This window comes from Tauraco erythrolophus, chromosome 11, assembly GCF_009769465.1.
Source record: "Tauraco erythrolophus isolate bTauEry1 chromosome 11, bTauEry1.pri, whole genome shotgun sequence".
Lineage (NCBI taxonomy): Eukaryota > Metazoa > Chordata > Aves > Musophagiformes > Musophagidae > Tauraco > Tauraco erythrolophus.
In genome coordinates this window covers 3724308-3738797 of record NC_141475.1, presented here as the reverse complement: position 1 = coordinate 3738797, position 14490 = coordinate 3724308, and the positions used below count along the sequence as shown (strand labels likewise).

Sequence of the window (14490 nt, the reverse complement as noted above, 5' to 3'; positions counted from 1 at the left end):
TCTTCCTCTGTTTCATTAGCTTACCAAGGCCAAGGCTAGCCAAGTGTAAAGGTGGGGAGCTGTACTCCTGTGCTGCCACTGCTTTTACCTTACTCCTTAAGCATGACTGAGCACAGACAGCTCAGCTTACAGCAGTTGAACCAGGCTTTTCTCCCAAAATGGGAAAAATAACTTAAATTCCACCATCCTCAACTACACCCTGTCCCCTGCTCTAAATAACGCAGATGCTCAGCTCTAACCCCAGGCTGGACGCAAACAGTCCCTAGTCAGGTTCAGAAGCAGGTGACATGCAGTTGTTGGAATTGCTCCTGTCCTCTCTGCAAGGTGGAGGATAGTGTACACTGCTGCACCAGCTCTGTGCCAGCCACTATTCCCTGTCATTGGAGGAATCCTTCAGTAGCTATCAGGGCCAACTTTATGGTCCTTTCACTGGAACCACGAAAAGAATCAAACCACATGCAAGCATAAGCCTAGAGATCAGCTCTTCCCCTATCCCAGTGGAAGACAGCCCTGGTGTACAGATCTGCTACAGAACAACACAGGGTTTGGAGCTCAGCATGGCAGATGAGCATACGTTTTGGCAAGCATCTGGAGGAATGCTCATGTCAGAAGGGAGCCCATACCCATATTCCAGGTCCCAGTGAAGATGGTGATCATATCAGGCTCTGGTTGCTCTGAGTGTTTATTCTTCATCTGCTGCAGAAGCTGGCAGAACCCTTCTCTCTTCTAGACAGGGAGGAGCAGAGACAATTAAAGAGATGCTTAACTCCTCTAACACAAACTCTTGAAAAACTAGCTGAACCAGGAAATTCCCAGCACACTTGAAGGGCAGATTAGCTCTCCGCTATCCTGAAACCTTTGAAGAGGCTGCCTTTCCTGGTACTTTCTTAGGCACTTAGCTTATGCATTACTTTAACAAGTGCTAAACTGGTCAGAAGAAAGCCTAGGCTTCTCTCTCATTTGTCTGTATGAACCTTTCTGCAGCTACCCTCACACAACTCCTTGCCTCTTCTCACTGCTTGCTGACACTCTGTTCTCTTGCCTCAGTGACAGCACCTAGGTATGTTTGCCCTCTCCAGTATCTCGATTTACACAGTACACTTGTTCATTTTCTGGATGTTTCCAGAACAAAGGAGAAGTTTCATTTTGCAAAGCCAACCACTGTCCTTCAACAGTCCCTCTTTCTGCCAAGGAATGCCCCTTGTACCACTCCCACCCAGATACCTGTTCCAGGCTGGCAGGAAGGAAACACTGTGTATCTACCTTGGAATCAGAAAAAACATATTCCTTCCGCTGTGTTTTTTCCTTTTCTGTTTCCAGCACAATCACCAGTTTGTTAGGGACCTTCTGGGACTTGATAAGCTGCAAGACTAAACAGAGACTGGGTGTCATGAGCTGCAGTCACTGAAACTAGAATCCCACCAAAATTAACAGGACTCTGCTCGCAGGCTCAGGACTTACGTGATCTTTTATGTCTGAGGCTCACTTTGCCCTGCATAACTACATTTTAATGTTGCTTAATCCTGTTCCCTGTAGGGAATACATTTGGATTCTGAAGTGAAGAGGATCCCCAAAACCCATTCTGCCTGGAGCTCTTGTCCATACCAAGCCTTGCAGCCTGAAGCGAAGCCTTAGCTTCCTGCAGGCAATCTCTCTGTATCCGGAGCCAGCCTACATCTATTCCTTCCCCATCTGTGAAAGAGGAGGTAAAACCTCATTTGGTGGTAAAGGTGATTCCTCCCCATCTAAAATAGCACCTAAGTACTTATGAATACCAGCTGGAGAAAGCCACACATGAAAGCTAATCTTTTCAGTCACTGCCAGCAACAGGTTGATTTTCTAGCAGGAGAGAGCCCAAGGACATCGTTTACTCTGATAAATCCTACCCTGTTTGGCTCAATCTCAGTGAGCTGCCTGTCCAGAAACACAACAGGAAAAAAGGGAGGTTGGTTGAATTGGGCCTTCACAGACCAAACTGGCATTGCTCATCAGTGGAGATATTGATTCACATACAAAAAAAAAAAAAAAATCAAGGGGAAATTCACTGAAAAACATTACTGAAACTGAGTATCTGGCTTTTCACCATCAAAAATCATCATAGAAGTCAATATGTTCCTGCAGAATGTTGGTTTTTTTTTCCAGTGACAGTGCTTTTCAGTAGAAAATGGGCCTATTGTAACCAGCTCTACCGGGAATCTCCTATCAAAACCGGCTCCCCTGCAGTCCTGCTACCACTGTCTTTGTTTAGACCAGGAGGCCAGGTCTAAAACAATCAGTGAAAGTTGGTTACCCCAGTACTGACTCCCTGCTCTCTGCAGGCCACTTTGGGGACAGGCAGTTTAGACTGGCTGGAGCCTTGCACAACACCCAGGACCCAGCAGAAATATCTGCGCTCTGGGCCAAGCCTTGCCCTCAGCGGGAACCCCTCCCCATCGGCCAAGGGACCGAGAGTCTAGTCCAGCATTTGTAACCTTAAGCATCTTACTTTTCTTGTGGGTATAAAACTTGTCTTCTGGACCATCCTTAGCTCTCTTGATAATCAGTTTGCCCATTTCCACATCAACCTTGAGATGAATTTTTGAGAAAATTCCTAGGGAGTCAGCTTTCACCTATTAGAAAACAGAGAGGTTTTTCATAAGCGATCTTCTACACTTCACTTATGTGTATTACATAGGCAACACTTGCCTGAATTCATGGACACATGTCGTCGTTATGTCAATCTCACTAGACATCTCTTAAGCATTTGCATGGTGCTAAACAGCATCCAGGAATAGCTGTTATCTCTGTGGCAGCACAGCAAAGTGGAACTGAGATACCAACACAAACCTGCATTACTGTCCCTCCACATTGTGATTAGCATTGTTAAAGAAGTACGTTTACCTCGAAAGTGACAGGGGGGATAAGGGAGCGTCGGTGGGTTGAATCAGGACCTTCGATCAACAACGTTTTCACCTGTAAAAGAATTTATGTCTACCAAGTTGCATTTGGTGCTTCTGCACTAGATTGAGAGTAATGAAGTCAGAGCAAAGAAATCTTACTGCAGCGGAGGATTGCACGGATGATGAGCAAGAAGCATAACCAGAGGCAAAAGATGACAAGAAGATAATATAAAATAGCTTTAAAACTCTACCTTTTCTTCAATGGAAGACAGCAAAGAAATCAGCTGATTGAGTTTCAATACAATATTGACTGGAGTAGCTTCACCGAGCATCTGATAACCGCAACACAGAAACAAAAAGAAAGGGAGAGATGCATAATTACCAAACCCACAGAGCACAGCCTGGGAATGCAGCAGTCTCGCCCCAAGAACACCTCGTGCACAGTGCAAGGAGCAGCACTTGTGTTCCCGTGCCGCTCTAATCTGTAATGGGCAGCACGGGAGCACAGAGTTTGGCTGAACATGCAGAGGTATGGGAGGGTGGAAGGACAAATTGGCAAACCTTGTCCATAGGTTAGAGGCAGCTGGGCATGCAAGGGACCAGCTTGCTGCTGGGGGACAGGTTTGCATGACCAGGTCCAGAGCTCAACATACAGAAGTCCTGGGCTTTTGAGTTTTCTGGGCTACTGGCAAGGAGAGGAAGGTCATGGGACTTAAGTGGGCTAGGGGAAGGAAGGATTTGGCAGTGAAACATCCTCAAGTGAAGTTTACGGAAAGACGAATGTGCAGTCTTAGCCCACAGGCTGAGGGAGGATGGGCAGACAGAAGCCCTCAGGCAGTTTGCTGCACTTTCCTCTGCGGCAGGAAGGGTGAGCAGGCAGAGGGGACTATGGGATAAGGGAAACTGTGAGGATATAACTCACTGTGTGCCCTCTGCACTGCAGCCAGAAAGAGGCTAGAGAGAACAGAAGTGGTAACTGATCACCTGAATCCCATTGCTCGCTGCTGCACAACCAGAACCCTTCCCTCCTCCTGTGCTGACAGCCACCCGCACTCCTCTCTTCTCCTTTTCCTACCTTCCAGCCAACTTACTTGTGAGCGCTGATGGATACCAGGGTGCAGCTGCTGCTCAAACACCTTCTGGATGGACTCCAGAGACGGGAGAGTCCGAGAGGCTTCACTGAGAACAGAGACATGGCAGAAGTCTAAGGCTGCGGTCGGGTCCCTGGGTAGGTTAGCACTTGGTCTCTTTGGACAAGGCCATGCAGCAGAGACTATGGGCACACATTCACGCTGGGCCAGCTCTTGCCATGTGTCATGCTCTTGTCCTCTGCTGCTTGCTGCCCCCTGAGTTGGTGGGATGGGTGATGAGAGCATTTCTCAGCTGCCTTAGCAACACTGCCGACGAAGGCAGCTTAGAGTTGGGCAGCTGACTTTGCTTTGCAATGGCTGAGGCATGGGCGTACTGGCTGCTCCTCAGGTTTTGCTTTGGAGGTCGTAACTTCTTAAATCTCACCAGAAAGATGTCCCAGTCTGGGTCAAACCAGAGAACACTGTGTAAAACCGGCATCAACCCAGTTATCCCAACTCATAGATGAAAGCGTGCTCAAAAAAACCTCAAAGCCCTGTGAAGTTTGGTACTCGTGACCGCCCCAGCGACAGGAGCAGCTCAGTGCTGCACAGTCCATGCACAGCTGCCGAGGCTGACGCAGGATGCTGGGGACACTGCGTGAAAAGGAAACTAATTTTTAGATTTTTCAGCTCACATGACAAGAGGGGCCAGACACGGCGAGGGGGTGGAAGAGCCAGCCTTTAATCTCTTGAACGGGAACTGTTCACAGGTTACAATGTGATTCCTTCGGCATTTCCCAGTTAGATTCCACAGGATGCTCATTTGTCAAAATGCTGCTGTACAAATTTGGCACAGAAGCTGTGCTTCGATAATGACAAGACTTATCACGGAAAGAGCAGCCAGGGAGCGCAGGTCAAAAGGAAGGTGACGGTGGGGAGCAGTGCTAGGATGCTCACATTGTGCCTAGTCAACACTGGATATTAATGATTTCCCTCACTTTCCTAAGTCTGAATGGACCGGATTTTACTCCCTGTTTGTTGTGGAAAGTGCTCCAAAGTGAAAGTATGCCTGTCTGAAGATTAGATATTTGTCTGGGTGCTGAACCACAGATGATTGATTGTCTCAATTAAGCACTCATGTTTGAAATTTCAGTCTGAAAGACTTGCCATGGGGCACACAGAAGTACAAGGCACCTGTAGGAATCTGGATCTGCTAAACTTAGTCCTCCAATACCACTACTCGGCTTTGGATCACCTAAGGCCAGTGTCACTGCAAATGGCTTTGGCCCCAAACCCAAGACTCCCATTGATTTCTGCAGCCACAGAGTCAGGCCCCAGGAGGCTGCAGGCGGTTACAGGAGCATTGGGTGAAGTTCAGTTTGAAAAGAATGAAAGGATATTTACTGTGACCAAGATTGTAGGACTTGTAGGCTATCTCTTGAAAACACTGAGCAGCAGCTGCTTGAAGCAGTTCAGAAATTATTTTTCATGGGAAAATTGCACTGAACGGTGCAACGTGTAGCATGGGTGTCAGGATGGGGGAAGAGCATCTGCAAGTGCTCAAACTCAACAAAACCACAAAGTGGTTTTAATTGCACTTGTACCTCCTTTTGTTTTCTTCTCTTGATAGTATAAAGGAAATATATCTAGTGACCTTCACTGAAGTGTCAGCACCCGTGTATCCACATACGTTTGCACAAGTGCTGGTATCACAAGTGCTCAAAAAGCTGCCTTAAAAAGCTCCATATGGAAATTACCCAGTGAGAAAGAACAAACAGGAGCACACAGAGCAGTGATCGATGACCAAATGATGGCTTCAGTCCGTAGCAGGCTGAACAGGCCACTATTAGTGTTTTTCACTTAAAGCTGGTAGGGATCTCTGAACAAATCCACTCACACAGGTAGTCTCCGCTCTTTGCTGCACTGGCACCAAGCTCTCCAGGAGTCAGCTTTCCAGCCCCTGGAGGATTCCCCTGACTAAGGAAACCCTTGTAGGCCAATTTCTTTTGGCACTGAATGCTTCACAAAAGTACACAGCAGCCTTACAAGTCTCTGTTTTGTTACTTTTTTAGGATATGAGCTGCCAAAGTGAACTGCCTCTCCCAAAAGCGGTTGCCCTGTTGTCCCCTGGGCTCTGATAAGAGGATGTGCCATCAGAAGGGCCACAGCTAGCCCTAGAAGATAACAGCAGCTTCCAGCAGAGCTAAAACCAGTTTTCAATGTCCGTAGCACACGTTGGGGTCTAGTTCTTGCTGAATTAATCAGGGATCAGTGGTAAGAAGGGTAAGAGGAAGAGATTACAAACTTTTCACTCCTGATCTGCTGTGGCCCAGCTGTGCTCGAGCTCCTTGGTCAGAAATGAATCCTGCACCTGTCCATGGATAATACATGAACTGCAAAAGGCACAACCAGTTGGCTCAACTCCTCTCCCAACTCCATGGTTCACTATAAGCTCTTTTCTTCTTCTAACCACTGAAAAGCTCCAGTATGCAACCCCTCTACCTTGCTAGCATTGGCAGTCACTGCTTACCCAGATCAGAACACAGAAGTGAGCCAGCCAAAGGGCACCAGGACGCTCAGTTTTCACAGTGACAACAGCATGTCTGAGAGTGCCCCTGAAAGATGGCACAGCTGGGCTCTGGGAGGTCGGAAGACGCCAGAATACAGCATCGCAAAAAAACTCAGATTCACAGCAAATCAGTGCAGGGTCAGCTCAGCCCCAGCCAGTGCCTGCTTGCACACTGTTAGCCCTTGGCAGTGCCAGGAAATTCAAAGGAGCTTCAACTCCAGTGAAAGAGCTCAAGCTGTCCCAATTAACATTTCTTCTTGTTGTGGGCTTGTTTTTTTCACAACAAATATTGTGAAAATAATGAAACTGAACATTATGAAGAAAAAGAGGATACAGCCACTGAGAAGCAGCCTAGGAGTTACCTGTACATTCAGCTGGAATCTCTGCACAGCTGAGGAAAGCTGAGGTAAATAAAAAACAAATTTAGGTAATGTCACTGATGAAATTTGAAGTCAGAAGTCTGATAAGGGAAGTAAGCTAAGACCCCAGAAAACCTCGGAGGTTAAGACTGCACAAAACAATAAGATATCCAAGCATCTGACTATTAGCCAGCTGAAGCTAAGGAAATAGTTTTGTTGGATAGTAGAAATGCATGGGACAATCTGAATAGCAGAAGAGAGGTTCCTCAGAGAGATCTGACTGAGACTGAAAACAGCCTCCAGTTCCGGACCTTCATGAAAAAATTGAGCAGGCAGCTCTATCTAACTGAAGTAATGCAGGAATGGGGAGAAAATGCTGAGTAAGGGGGAAGAAGAACTGTGTGAGGACATACGTTTCCATAGCTAAATGCCTACTAGAGGGGCAGCAGGCAGGCAGCTTGCCCTTTGCTGTGTCTGCAGTGGTGCAGTGCCACTGTGTTCTGCAGGCTTCCACCAGCAGAACTCACCCAGCTCTGTTCTAGGATGATGTTTTGCAAAGTCCAGTCACCAAAGAAACCTATAGAAAATCTGGAAATATAAAAGGTGTCCTGGGTCTTGAGAGGATTGTGGACCTGTTGTATCTTTTTTCTTGCCATCCATGTACACTTTTGAGGACTAAGGTTGTGAAACCCAGAGAAGGTCAAGTAGAACAAGCTGGAAATGGAAAGAGGCAGTAACGCAGAACTCTCACTTGTGATTTCACTAGATTTTAGTTTCCATTGTTCAGGTTTATTCTTAGCTAGCCACCTGGGTCTCCCCCTCCGTGGGCGTAGAGAAGCAAAACCCTCAAGCAGGGCACAGAAGAAGGGCAGCTCTTTGCACACCCCATCCTTGGCCCTGCCGGGGGGCTCGACTGGGAGCGGCTGGCTTCTGGCAGAAGGAGCAGGGCTCCACATTCCTCCTCCTTTGCGTGGTAAAACGTGCACGGTGCCCATCGCTTCAGAGGAGTAACTGTGGTCCCAAGCAGCTGAGCACCTCACTCACTCTCTGCCTTCCTTCCATGAGTAAAAGCTAAGCAAATCAGCAGTATCTACCCCTCATTTTAGCCCTTTCTTCTGCCTTGGTGAGCTCTAGGAGTACAAGACCAGGCCACTAGCACTGCCAGCCTCACTTGTAAATACACCAGAAAGAAGGATATCGCAAGCCACACATAACAAGTGTGGAAGTATGTGCCCTCTGCCATAGAGGGCTCTAAGATCCCTGCAGAAGTGTGGGCTAATCTCCTTGTTTGCTTACAAACAGCATGGAGGGAAATCACATCCTTCCACCAGAGAAACAGGGAGCTCTGCAAGGTTTTCATTCTCTATCGGAGTTTTCCTATTTGGGACCTGGAAGGCCTATAAATAGGAAAGGTAAAATTTGTAAAGCCTAGGCTTGCTTCTTTTTTCATTTGAGCTGGACTCTACTGACATCAATGGAATCACTAGAGGCTCACAATGCATTAGTGGGAAGGAAAATCAGTATTTAAAACATAGCTATACACCAATATGTGCTTGTTTCCATAAACGACTTGTGCTTGACAATGTGGGTGTCATTTATGCATTACCAAATTATGCAGTTAATCAGTTAGTGCATTTTTTGTTTTGTTTCTTTCTAAACAAAGCTTAAAAAATAATACTTCACTGACTGAAACCACCTACAGGGAAACTTGACTGCCAGAGCTATGTCTTTTATATAGATTTCACATCTTTGGACCAGCATCACAGGTCATGAGATCTAAATATAATGTTTTTGAGAGTCAGACAATTTCCCACGCCAGAAACTCATGTTCTGAACGCGTGCACATGGAAGCTACGTTAGACTGCAGTGTCAGTTTTACAGTGTTATACTGCGATCTCTGAAAACCAGCCTCTAGTTACCTGAAGAGTCCTTTGCAAAGAAGCGTAAGTAGTTTCTTCAGCTGAGGAAGATTGCTTGAGCCAGTCTGCACCATCTCAAAGTCACTGATGATGTGAACTCGCAGGTAATCCTGGATGAGCTTAAGATGCTCATCAGAGACACTGTGAAAGAAACAGACAGGTCAAAAACCTGCTCTTCTCTCTGCTCCCAAATATCAGACAGCTTTATTATCTTTCTGAAAATTCCACTGCCAGCATAGACAGATGGGAGGCAGTTTGCCTTGGATTTCAGTGTAAACATGCTGTTCTCAGAATTGGATCCCCCACCATGCTGCTGACATCTTCTCCTCTTCCTCCTTCGCCACCCCAAATCCTCTCCTCCCTGACTGCTGAGCCACCTTGCCAGGGGAAGCCTTGCGATGTCTGGCTGTGCCAAAGCCATAGTGGGATCATTAGCCTTGGCAGGGAAAGCCAGGCTGCTGTGAGGTCGCTAATAGTCAGCAGCTCAGGGGCTCTGGATGGAGTCAGAAAGGGAGTCAGATGGACACTCCCTTTCACTTCACCAAGTCTCACTCTGAAGGTTTTATTCCAAACAGTCCAAAACGGTCTTGGAGGAAACTGAGACCGCAGAGCTGTACAGGATGCTCTCCTCCTCCCTGTCTCTGCGGTGCCTGGACTCCAGCACCACAAGGAAGGATGAACCAGGCAGGCTGCATGTGCAGTCCTGTGTCCTGACAAATGCAGAAAGTCCCAGCTGGCTGCTTAGCAGATGAAATGGTGCAGGCATCTTACCAAAACTGGGTTTCTCCCAGTCAGCCGGCTGCTACTGAGCCACCACAACAGGACCTGTGCTGCCATGCATGACCACTGTTTGCTCACAGCCCCTCACCGCTCCGCCAAGAGGCATCCCTTCTGATTTTATTTTTATTTTCTTTTTAACTTTGCAGATCTGGTCATGAAATGTCATGTGGCTTCCTCTAAGGCTTCAGTGCATGATTAGGTTTGACACAGCTAGCACGTGGGACAATGTGAGTCAGACCTGTAGCTGAAGTAAATCAGTATGAGCACCTGGAAATCCACACACCAGTTTATGCTTTTTAAGGACTGGCTGGTGCTTTCTGACACAATCTGTAGTTTAGACACTCAGGTAATACACTGAGTTCTCTCTGATATTATCATACTTTATATTAGAAAACTATACCTCAGTGGAGAAAGTCCCTTGGTGTTTTTAATACTTCAGAGAAGTATTTTATTCTAGATGACAGCTAGGCTGTAACAAGTAGCCAACATACTGTAGATCTGATTCTGTTCTTTGGTAGTATAAACGAGGAGTAGTTTGGCTGGATCAAATAGGTCCTCAGCTGTCCCAAACAGAGCGCCCCAGAAAGCTCAGAGCTGGGCTGAAGGCTGACTCTGCAGCCCTGTGACGTGCCATCCTCACCTGCTTGTGTCCTGGTACTGCAGTCGCTGGAGTAGTGTCTCAGAAAGGGACAGTTTATTAACATCTGCCACCCTGGAGTTTTCAGGGAGAGAAGATACCTCCTTTGTCTCGCTGCTCGGCAATGCCATGAGGATGTTGCGTGGTGGCAGGATAGGAGGCGTGGGCACCAGGTCTGGCAAGGAGGAAGGGAAAGGCACAGTCAGCCCAGCATGGCAATATGACCTCCTTCCCCTCACCCACAGGCAGGGCATAGTCTGCACCGCCGTGGCAGTCACTGCAGAAACCATCCCTTCTGGAGAGCCTCCAATTACAGAGCAGGAAAGCTCAGGGCTTGGTACCAGCCCAGCCTTGTTCTCAAGGACGTCAGTGGTGTGAGACCAGTGGGCTGAGCTGCCAGGCTTGGACCTCACGTGCAGGCAGCGTATGCCTCTGCCTGGCAGCGTAACCTCTTTTGAGTCGGTTTGACTGTCCCATCTGCAACTATGAAGGTTAATTAGTTACTTTGAATATAACACTTAGAGAACATAGCTGTACCTCATCCATGTCACCAGTGTCATGGAGATCTGCTACTGGGGCAGAATGGATGGAGAAGTGTAATGGAAAGAGCACCAGAAGCTGCTAATGGCAAGAAGTGAACAGCTAAAGTGAGCAAACACAGATGGAGAACATAGACACCCCATAATGGAGACCACATAATCCAATATACAGGGGCTGAGTATCCTGCCTTGCTTGTGGACATCAAGTTGGAAGCACAAAGGGTTTTCCTGCTCTGTCATCTGGCTGCTCAGCATATCTTCTTCTCCTGGGAGAAGAGCAGGTTCATCTCCATTTAACCCGACCATGGTTGCCTTTCTTTTCATACCAATTGCTCCAACACTTTGTTACACCTGTCACATGTAGCTGGTTGAGTTGTGAGGTTTTGTTTGGTTATTTCCTAATAGTGACGTTTTCATTACAAAAAGACACTCAAAACTGATCCATCGCTCCTGGGCAGAAGCTGTGATTCACAGAGCAGCCGCAGCACTGAGCAATGGATTGGGTGGTGCACCTCCAGGGTACCTGGGTGCTCATCTTCCACCTTTGCAGTCCTGCATGTAAGACAGCCAGACATCCATAGGGCCTACATGGCTCCAGCACGATGGCACCAAAGTGCCTTCACAAAATTAAATTCTGTACATGAACAGCACAGCCCTAGTGCTAATATCTCTTAATCTAAAGGCTCTTAGTCTTGGCTAGAACTTCATTCCCTGCTGCTCGCCTCTCTGTGTATTATTTTTGCTGTAGTTCCCTCCTCCGCTCTCAGAGCTGGAGACTCAGTGCAGCTGGCCAAAAAACAGGAACATCTTTCCTGAGCAGCTTTGCAGAATTTTGTTCTGTTTCTTCATGAGAATTGCATATCAAAATCTTCCAGCTCCTATTAGAGATCCATTGGATTGCATAAATGTACACAGGCACATCAGTCTGGTTTAGTGCACATGCCTGTCTGTCTGTCACGGGACTACGTTCTTCAACAAGTTTTATTGTAATGCTCATCATGTCCGGACAGACGTCAGAAAGGCAGGAAGGATGGCTCTGTGGGCATGACCTTCCCCTGGGATTCAGGAGAACAACAACAGATCCAAGGGATAATCGAGGAAAAATCCAAGGAACAATCCAAGACCAGTGAGCGTCAGGAACCCACAGTGACATTTCATATAAAAGAGTTGGGGTGATGCCAATCACACTACTTCATCATACATCTGCTTCTATGTATAGAGTTAGCCTGTCTGCCACTGCAGGATCCGCGTTCTCTGGTTATGACTGTTAGAAACATTCTTTAGATCTACAGGGACCAGAGTTTCAGATGACCCAAGACCCACAGCAGCTGCAGGTGTGTGGCACTGCAGAGAGGTGTGGTCCAAGTCTCTTGGGGACCATCTCTGCTGCTGAGACAGTGGCTCTACAGATGCAGTGCAGGGAGAGGGGCGCAGAGACATGTGAGATGGCTGGCCATAAACCAGCTTGAGTCCAGAGGAAGGACAACAGATTAGTCAGCCCTGCACCTGATACTATACACTTCTGCAGAGAGTCTCAATGTCTTCCCTCAGGTGAGCTAAAATGGTGCTCCAGATGTGATACCCCCCCACAGCAATGACAACTCACTACCTTAAGGTCTTGCCAGCCCCGGTCTCTCTATGCCTCGCTCTGTTTTACTGCATAACATACTCTACTCCCCCTGCCTGCACTGCCTGTCTCCAGTCCAGAGTAAGTGTCAAAGGTCTGCATCACCAAGTCACATCATTGTTTTCTTACCAGCATCCTCCTCCGGTTCATCCGCAGCCTCCTCTTCTTCCCGCGGCACTGGATATTTGAGATGCCATACCAGACCCATGTTCTCCTTCTTGTAAAATTCTATCAGTTCCTCCAAGTTCTCGAAATACTTCACGGGAACACCCTCCGATGCCTGAAAGAAAACACAGAGGCTGTCATGGTCTGGGATTTCCTACCACAGAAACGCTTCTCCTCACAGAAGGAAAAACAAAGTCATAGAGAGAGAAAACCCACTACTGCTGTCCAGAGGAAGCCAGCTCAGCTCTCACTGCCCATCTGACCACAGGCTCTGTGCAGAACGACTCCTGCAGTACAAACCGAAACAGATATGCACACACGTTCCAGCCAGTGTCAGCAAAAATGGCAACCTCAAAGATTCACTGAAGCCAAATGGAAGAGCTCTCTTGTTTGATTCAGTGTGCTTGGCTTCAAAGCAAAGGAAGACTCTAAAAATAAAGAATTCTCCTGGATTAATTTTTGCATTCCCTCTTTTACTGAGCGCAAAACCCCTGGACTATGTTATATTTTGTAGTATCCAGGAAGAGTTTTTCTGTGAAACTGCAAGATAAACACGGCTAAATCTAGACGTTAGCATCCCTTCCAGGGTTCAAAGGCTCAGAACTAGGTTCAAATGAAACAAGCTAGCAAGGTACTGTCACGCAAAACAAAACAAAACAAAAAAAAACAAACCAAAAAAACGCTCAGATGAAGATTTAGAAAGCTGATGCTCGGGACTGAGGACGCACCAGGCATGACGCCAAGCTTGCCAGCTGAATTTTAACTGTGACTAAACCTCTTTCTAGCACAGCCCTGGCCACTAATCTCAGGAAATGGATACTTGCAGAGGGCAAACACAGGGATAAGGTTTTAGAGGTCTTCAGAGGCAAAGCTTCAGAGCAATTATATCTACGCATCGGCGTGACCAGTAAATCTGCTGGATTCACCAGGCAGGAACAGCTGCCGCCCCTGCAGCTCTGCCCAGTTGCTTCAACCAAAGGCCCTGCCAAGGCCAGAGAAATGATTTGTCATGGCTCAGCACAGACCTCCTGACCAAAAGAAAGAGCTCTGCATTACCTCCAGAACTGCGCTTAAGTACCATCCAAACCCAAGGCAACAGCAACACGTAACAGAAGCTCCGATCGCTCTTCATGAGGGGTGCTCTTCCTGGCAGGGTGCTCTTTCTGGACGAGAGGTTTTCTCACAGAAACCAACTCAAGGTGGCCCTGTCCTCACATGCAGCAAAACATCCAGGAGCAGGGGCAGAATGGTGCAGAGTAGATGTTTTCCAGCCCCTCAAGACTGTTGTTCTTGACTTAAAAGAACGACACTGGGAACTGTTCACACATGGGGATACAGCAGCAGTGGGCAATCAAAAGGAAGACCTGACCACCTAACAGCAGGCTTGACTTGCAGTATTTTACACGCATAAAGCTAGATTTTGCACAGGAAATGTGGTTAGTTAATAACAAATTAAAGCCTTGCCTCCAATTTGAAATTACTTGTTATGCAGCCACGTTAGACATTCTGCCTCTGACTAACAGGCAGGATGTTTTAATTTCTTCTTGAATTGCAATTATTGGCTGCAAAAATTAACACGCACAAAGTTTTAATACAAGTTTGAACAAGCTTATTCACCTGCCATTTGTGTTTGCTCAGTTTCTTGTTATCTGCGAACTTTATTGTTTAAAAGGCAACTGTAGCAAAACCAAGAGATTAGACAGGAGAATATGCCAGCATAAACCACCACAAGCAGAACACAGAAAAATGTCTCCAGTGAGTCCTAGCAGCAACAAGACTTCTTTTTAATTCTCCTAAAGAATAAAATCTCAGGCCAGAAATTAGGACAGCGCTTTCCCTACTGAACCACGTTTGAAGCCTTCAGTGCCCTCAAGCCTGCCATTAAAAATACCTTTCATTTTTAACTACACCTGCATGTTTTTAAAGGCACAGCAAGACACATTTTC

The 14490-nt window shown here is 47.0% G+C and overlaps 1 protein-coding gene across 2 annotated transcripts in view; it reads right to left on the bottom strand.

Moving 5' to 3' along the window:
- The window catches only part of INPP5D (inositol polyphosphate-5-phosphatase D), a 61857-nt gene that overhangs the window by 16579 nt on the left and 30788 nt on the right, over positions 1-14490 (bottom strand). Inside the window, exons 7-15 of one of the 2 annotated variants that reach the window (XM_086618136.1) lie at positions 12509-12659; positions 10217-10388; positions 8797-8937; positions 3971-4058; positions 3131-3211; positions 2881-2952; positions 2486-2609; positions 1264-1370; positions 624-726 (exon numbers count right to left, since the gene is read on the bottom strand). In XM_086618136.1, the coding sequence (XP_086474262.1) occupies positions 624-726; positions 1264-1370; positions 2486-2609; positions 2881-2952; positions 3131-3211; positions 3971-4058; positions 8797-8937; positions 10217-10388; positions 12509-12659 (1039 nt within the window). Of the gene's footprint in view, positions 1-623; positions 727-1263; positions 1371-2485; positions 2610-2880; positions 2953-3130; positions 4059-8796; positions 8938-10216; positions 10389-12508; positions 12660-14490 lie in introns of those variants that run through there. The other variant, XM_086618138.1, reaches the window with a different exon arrangement.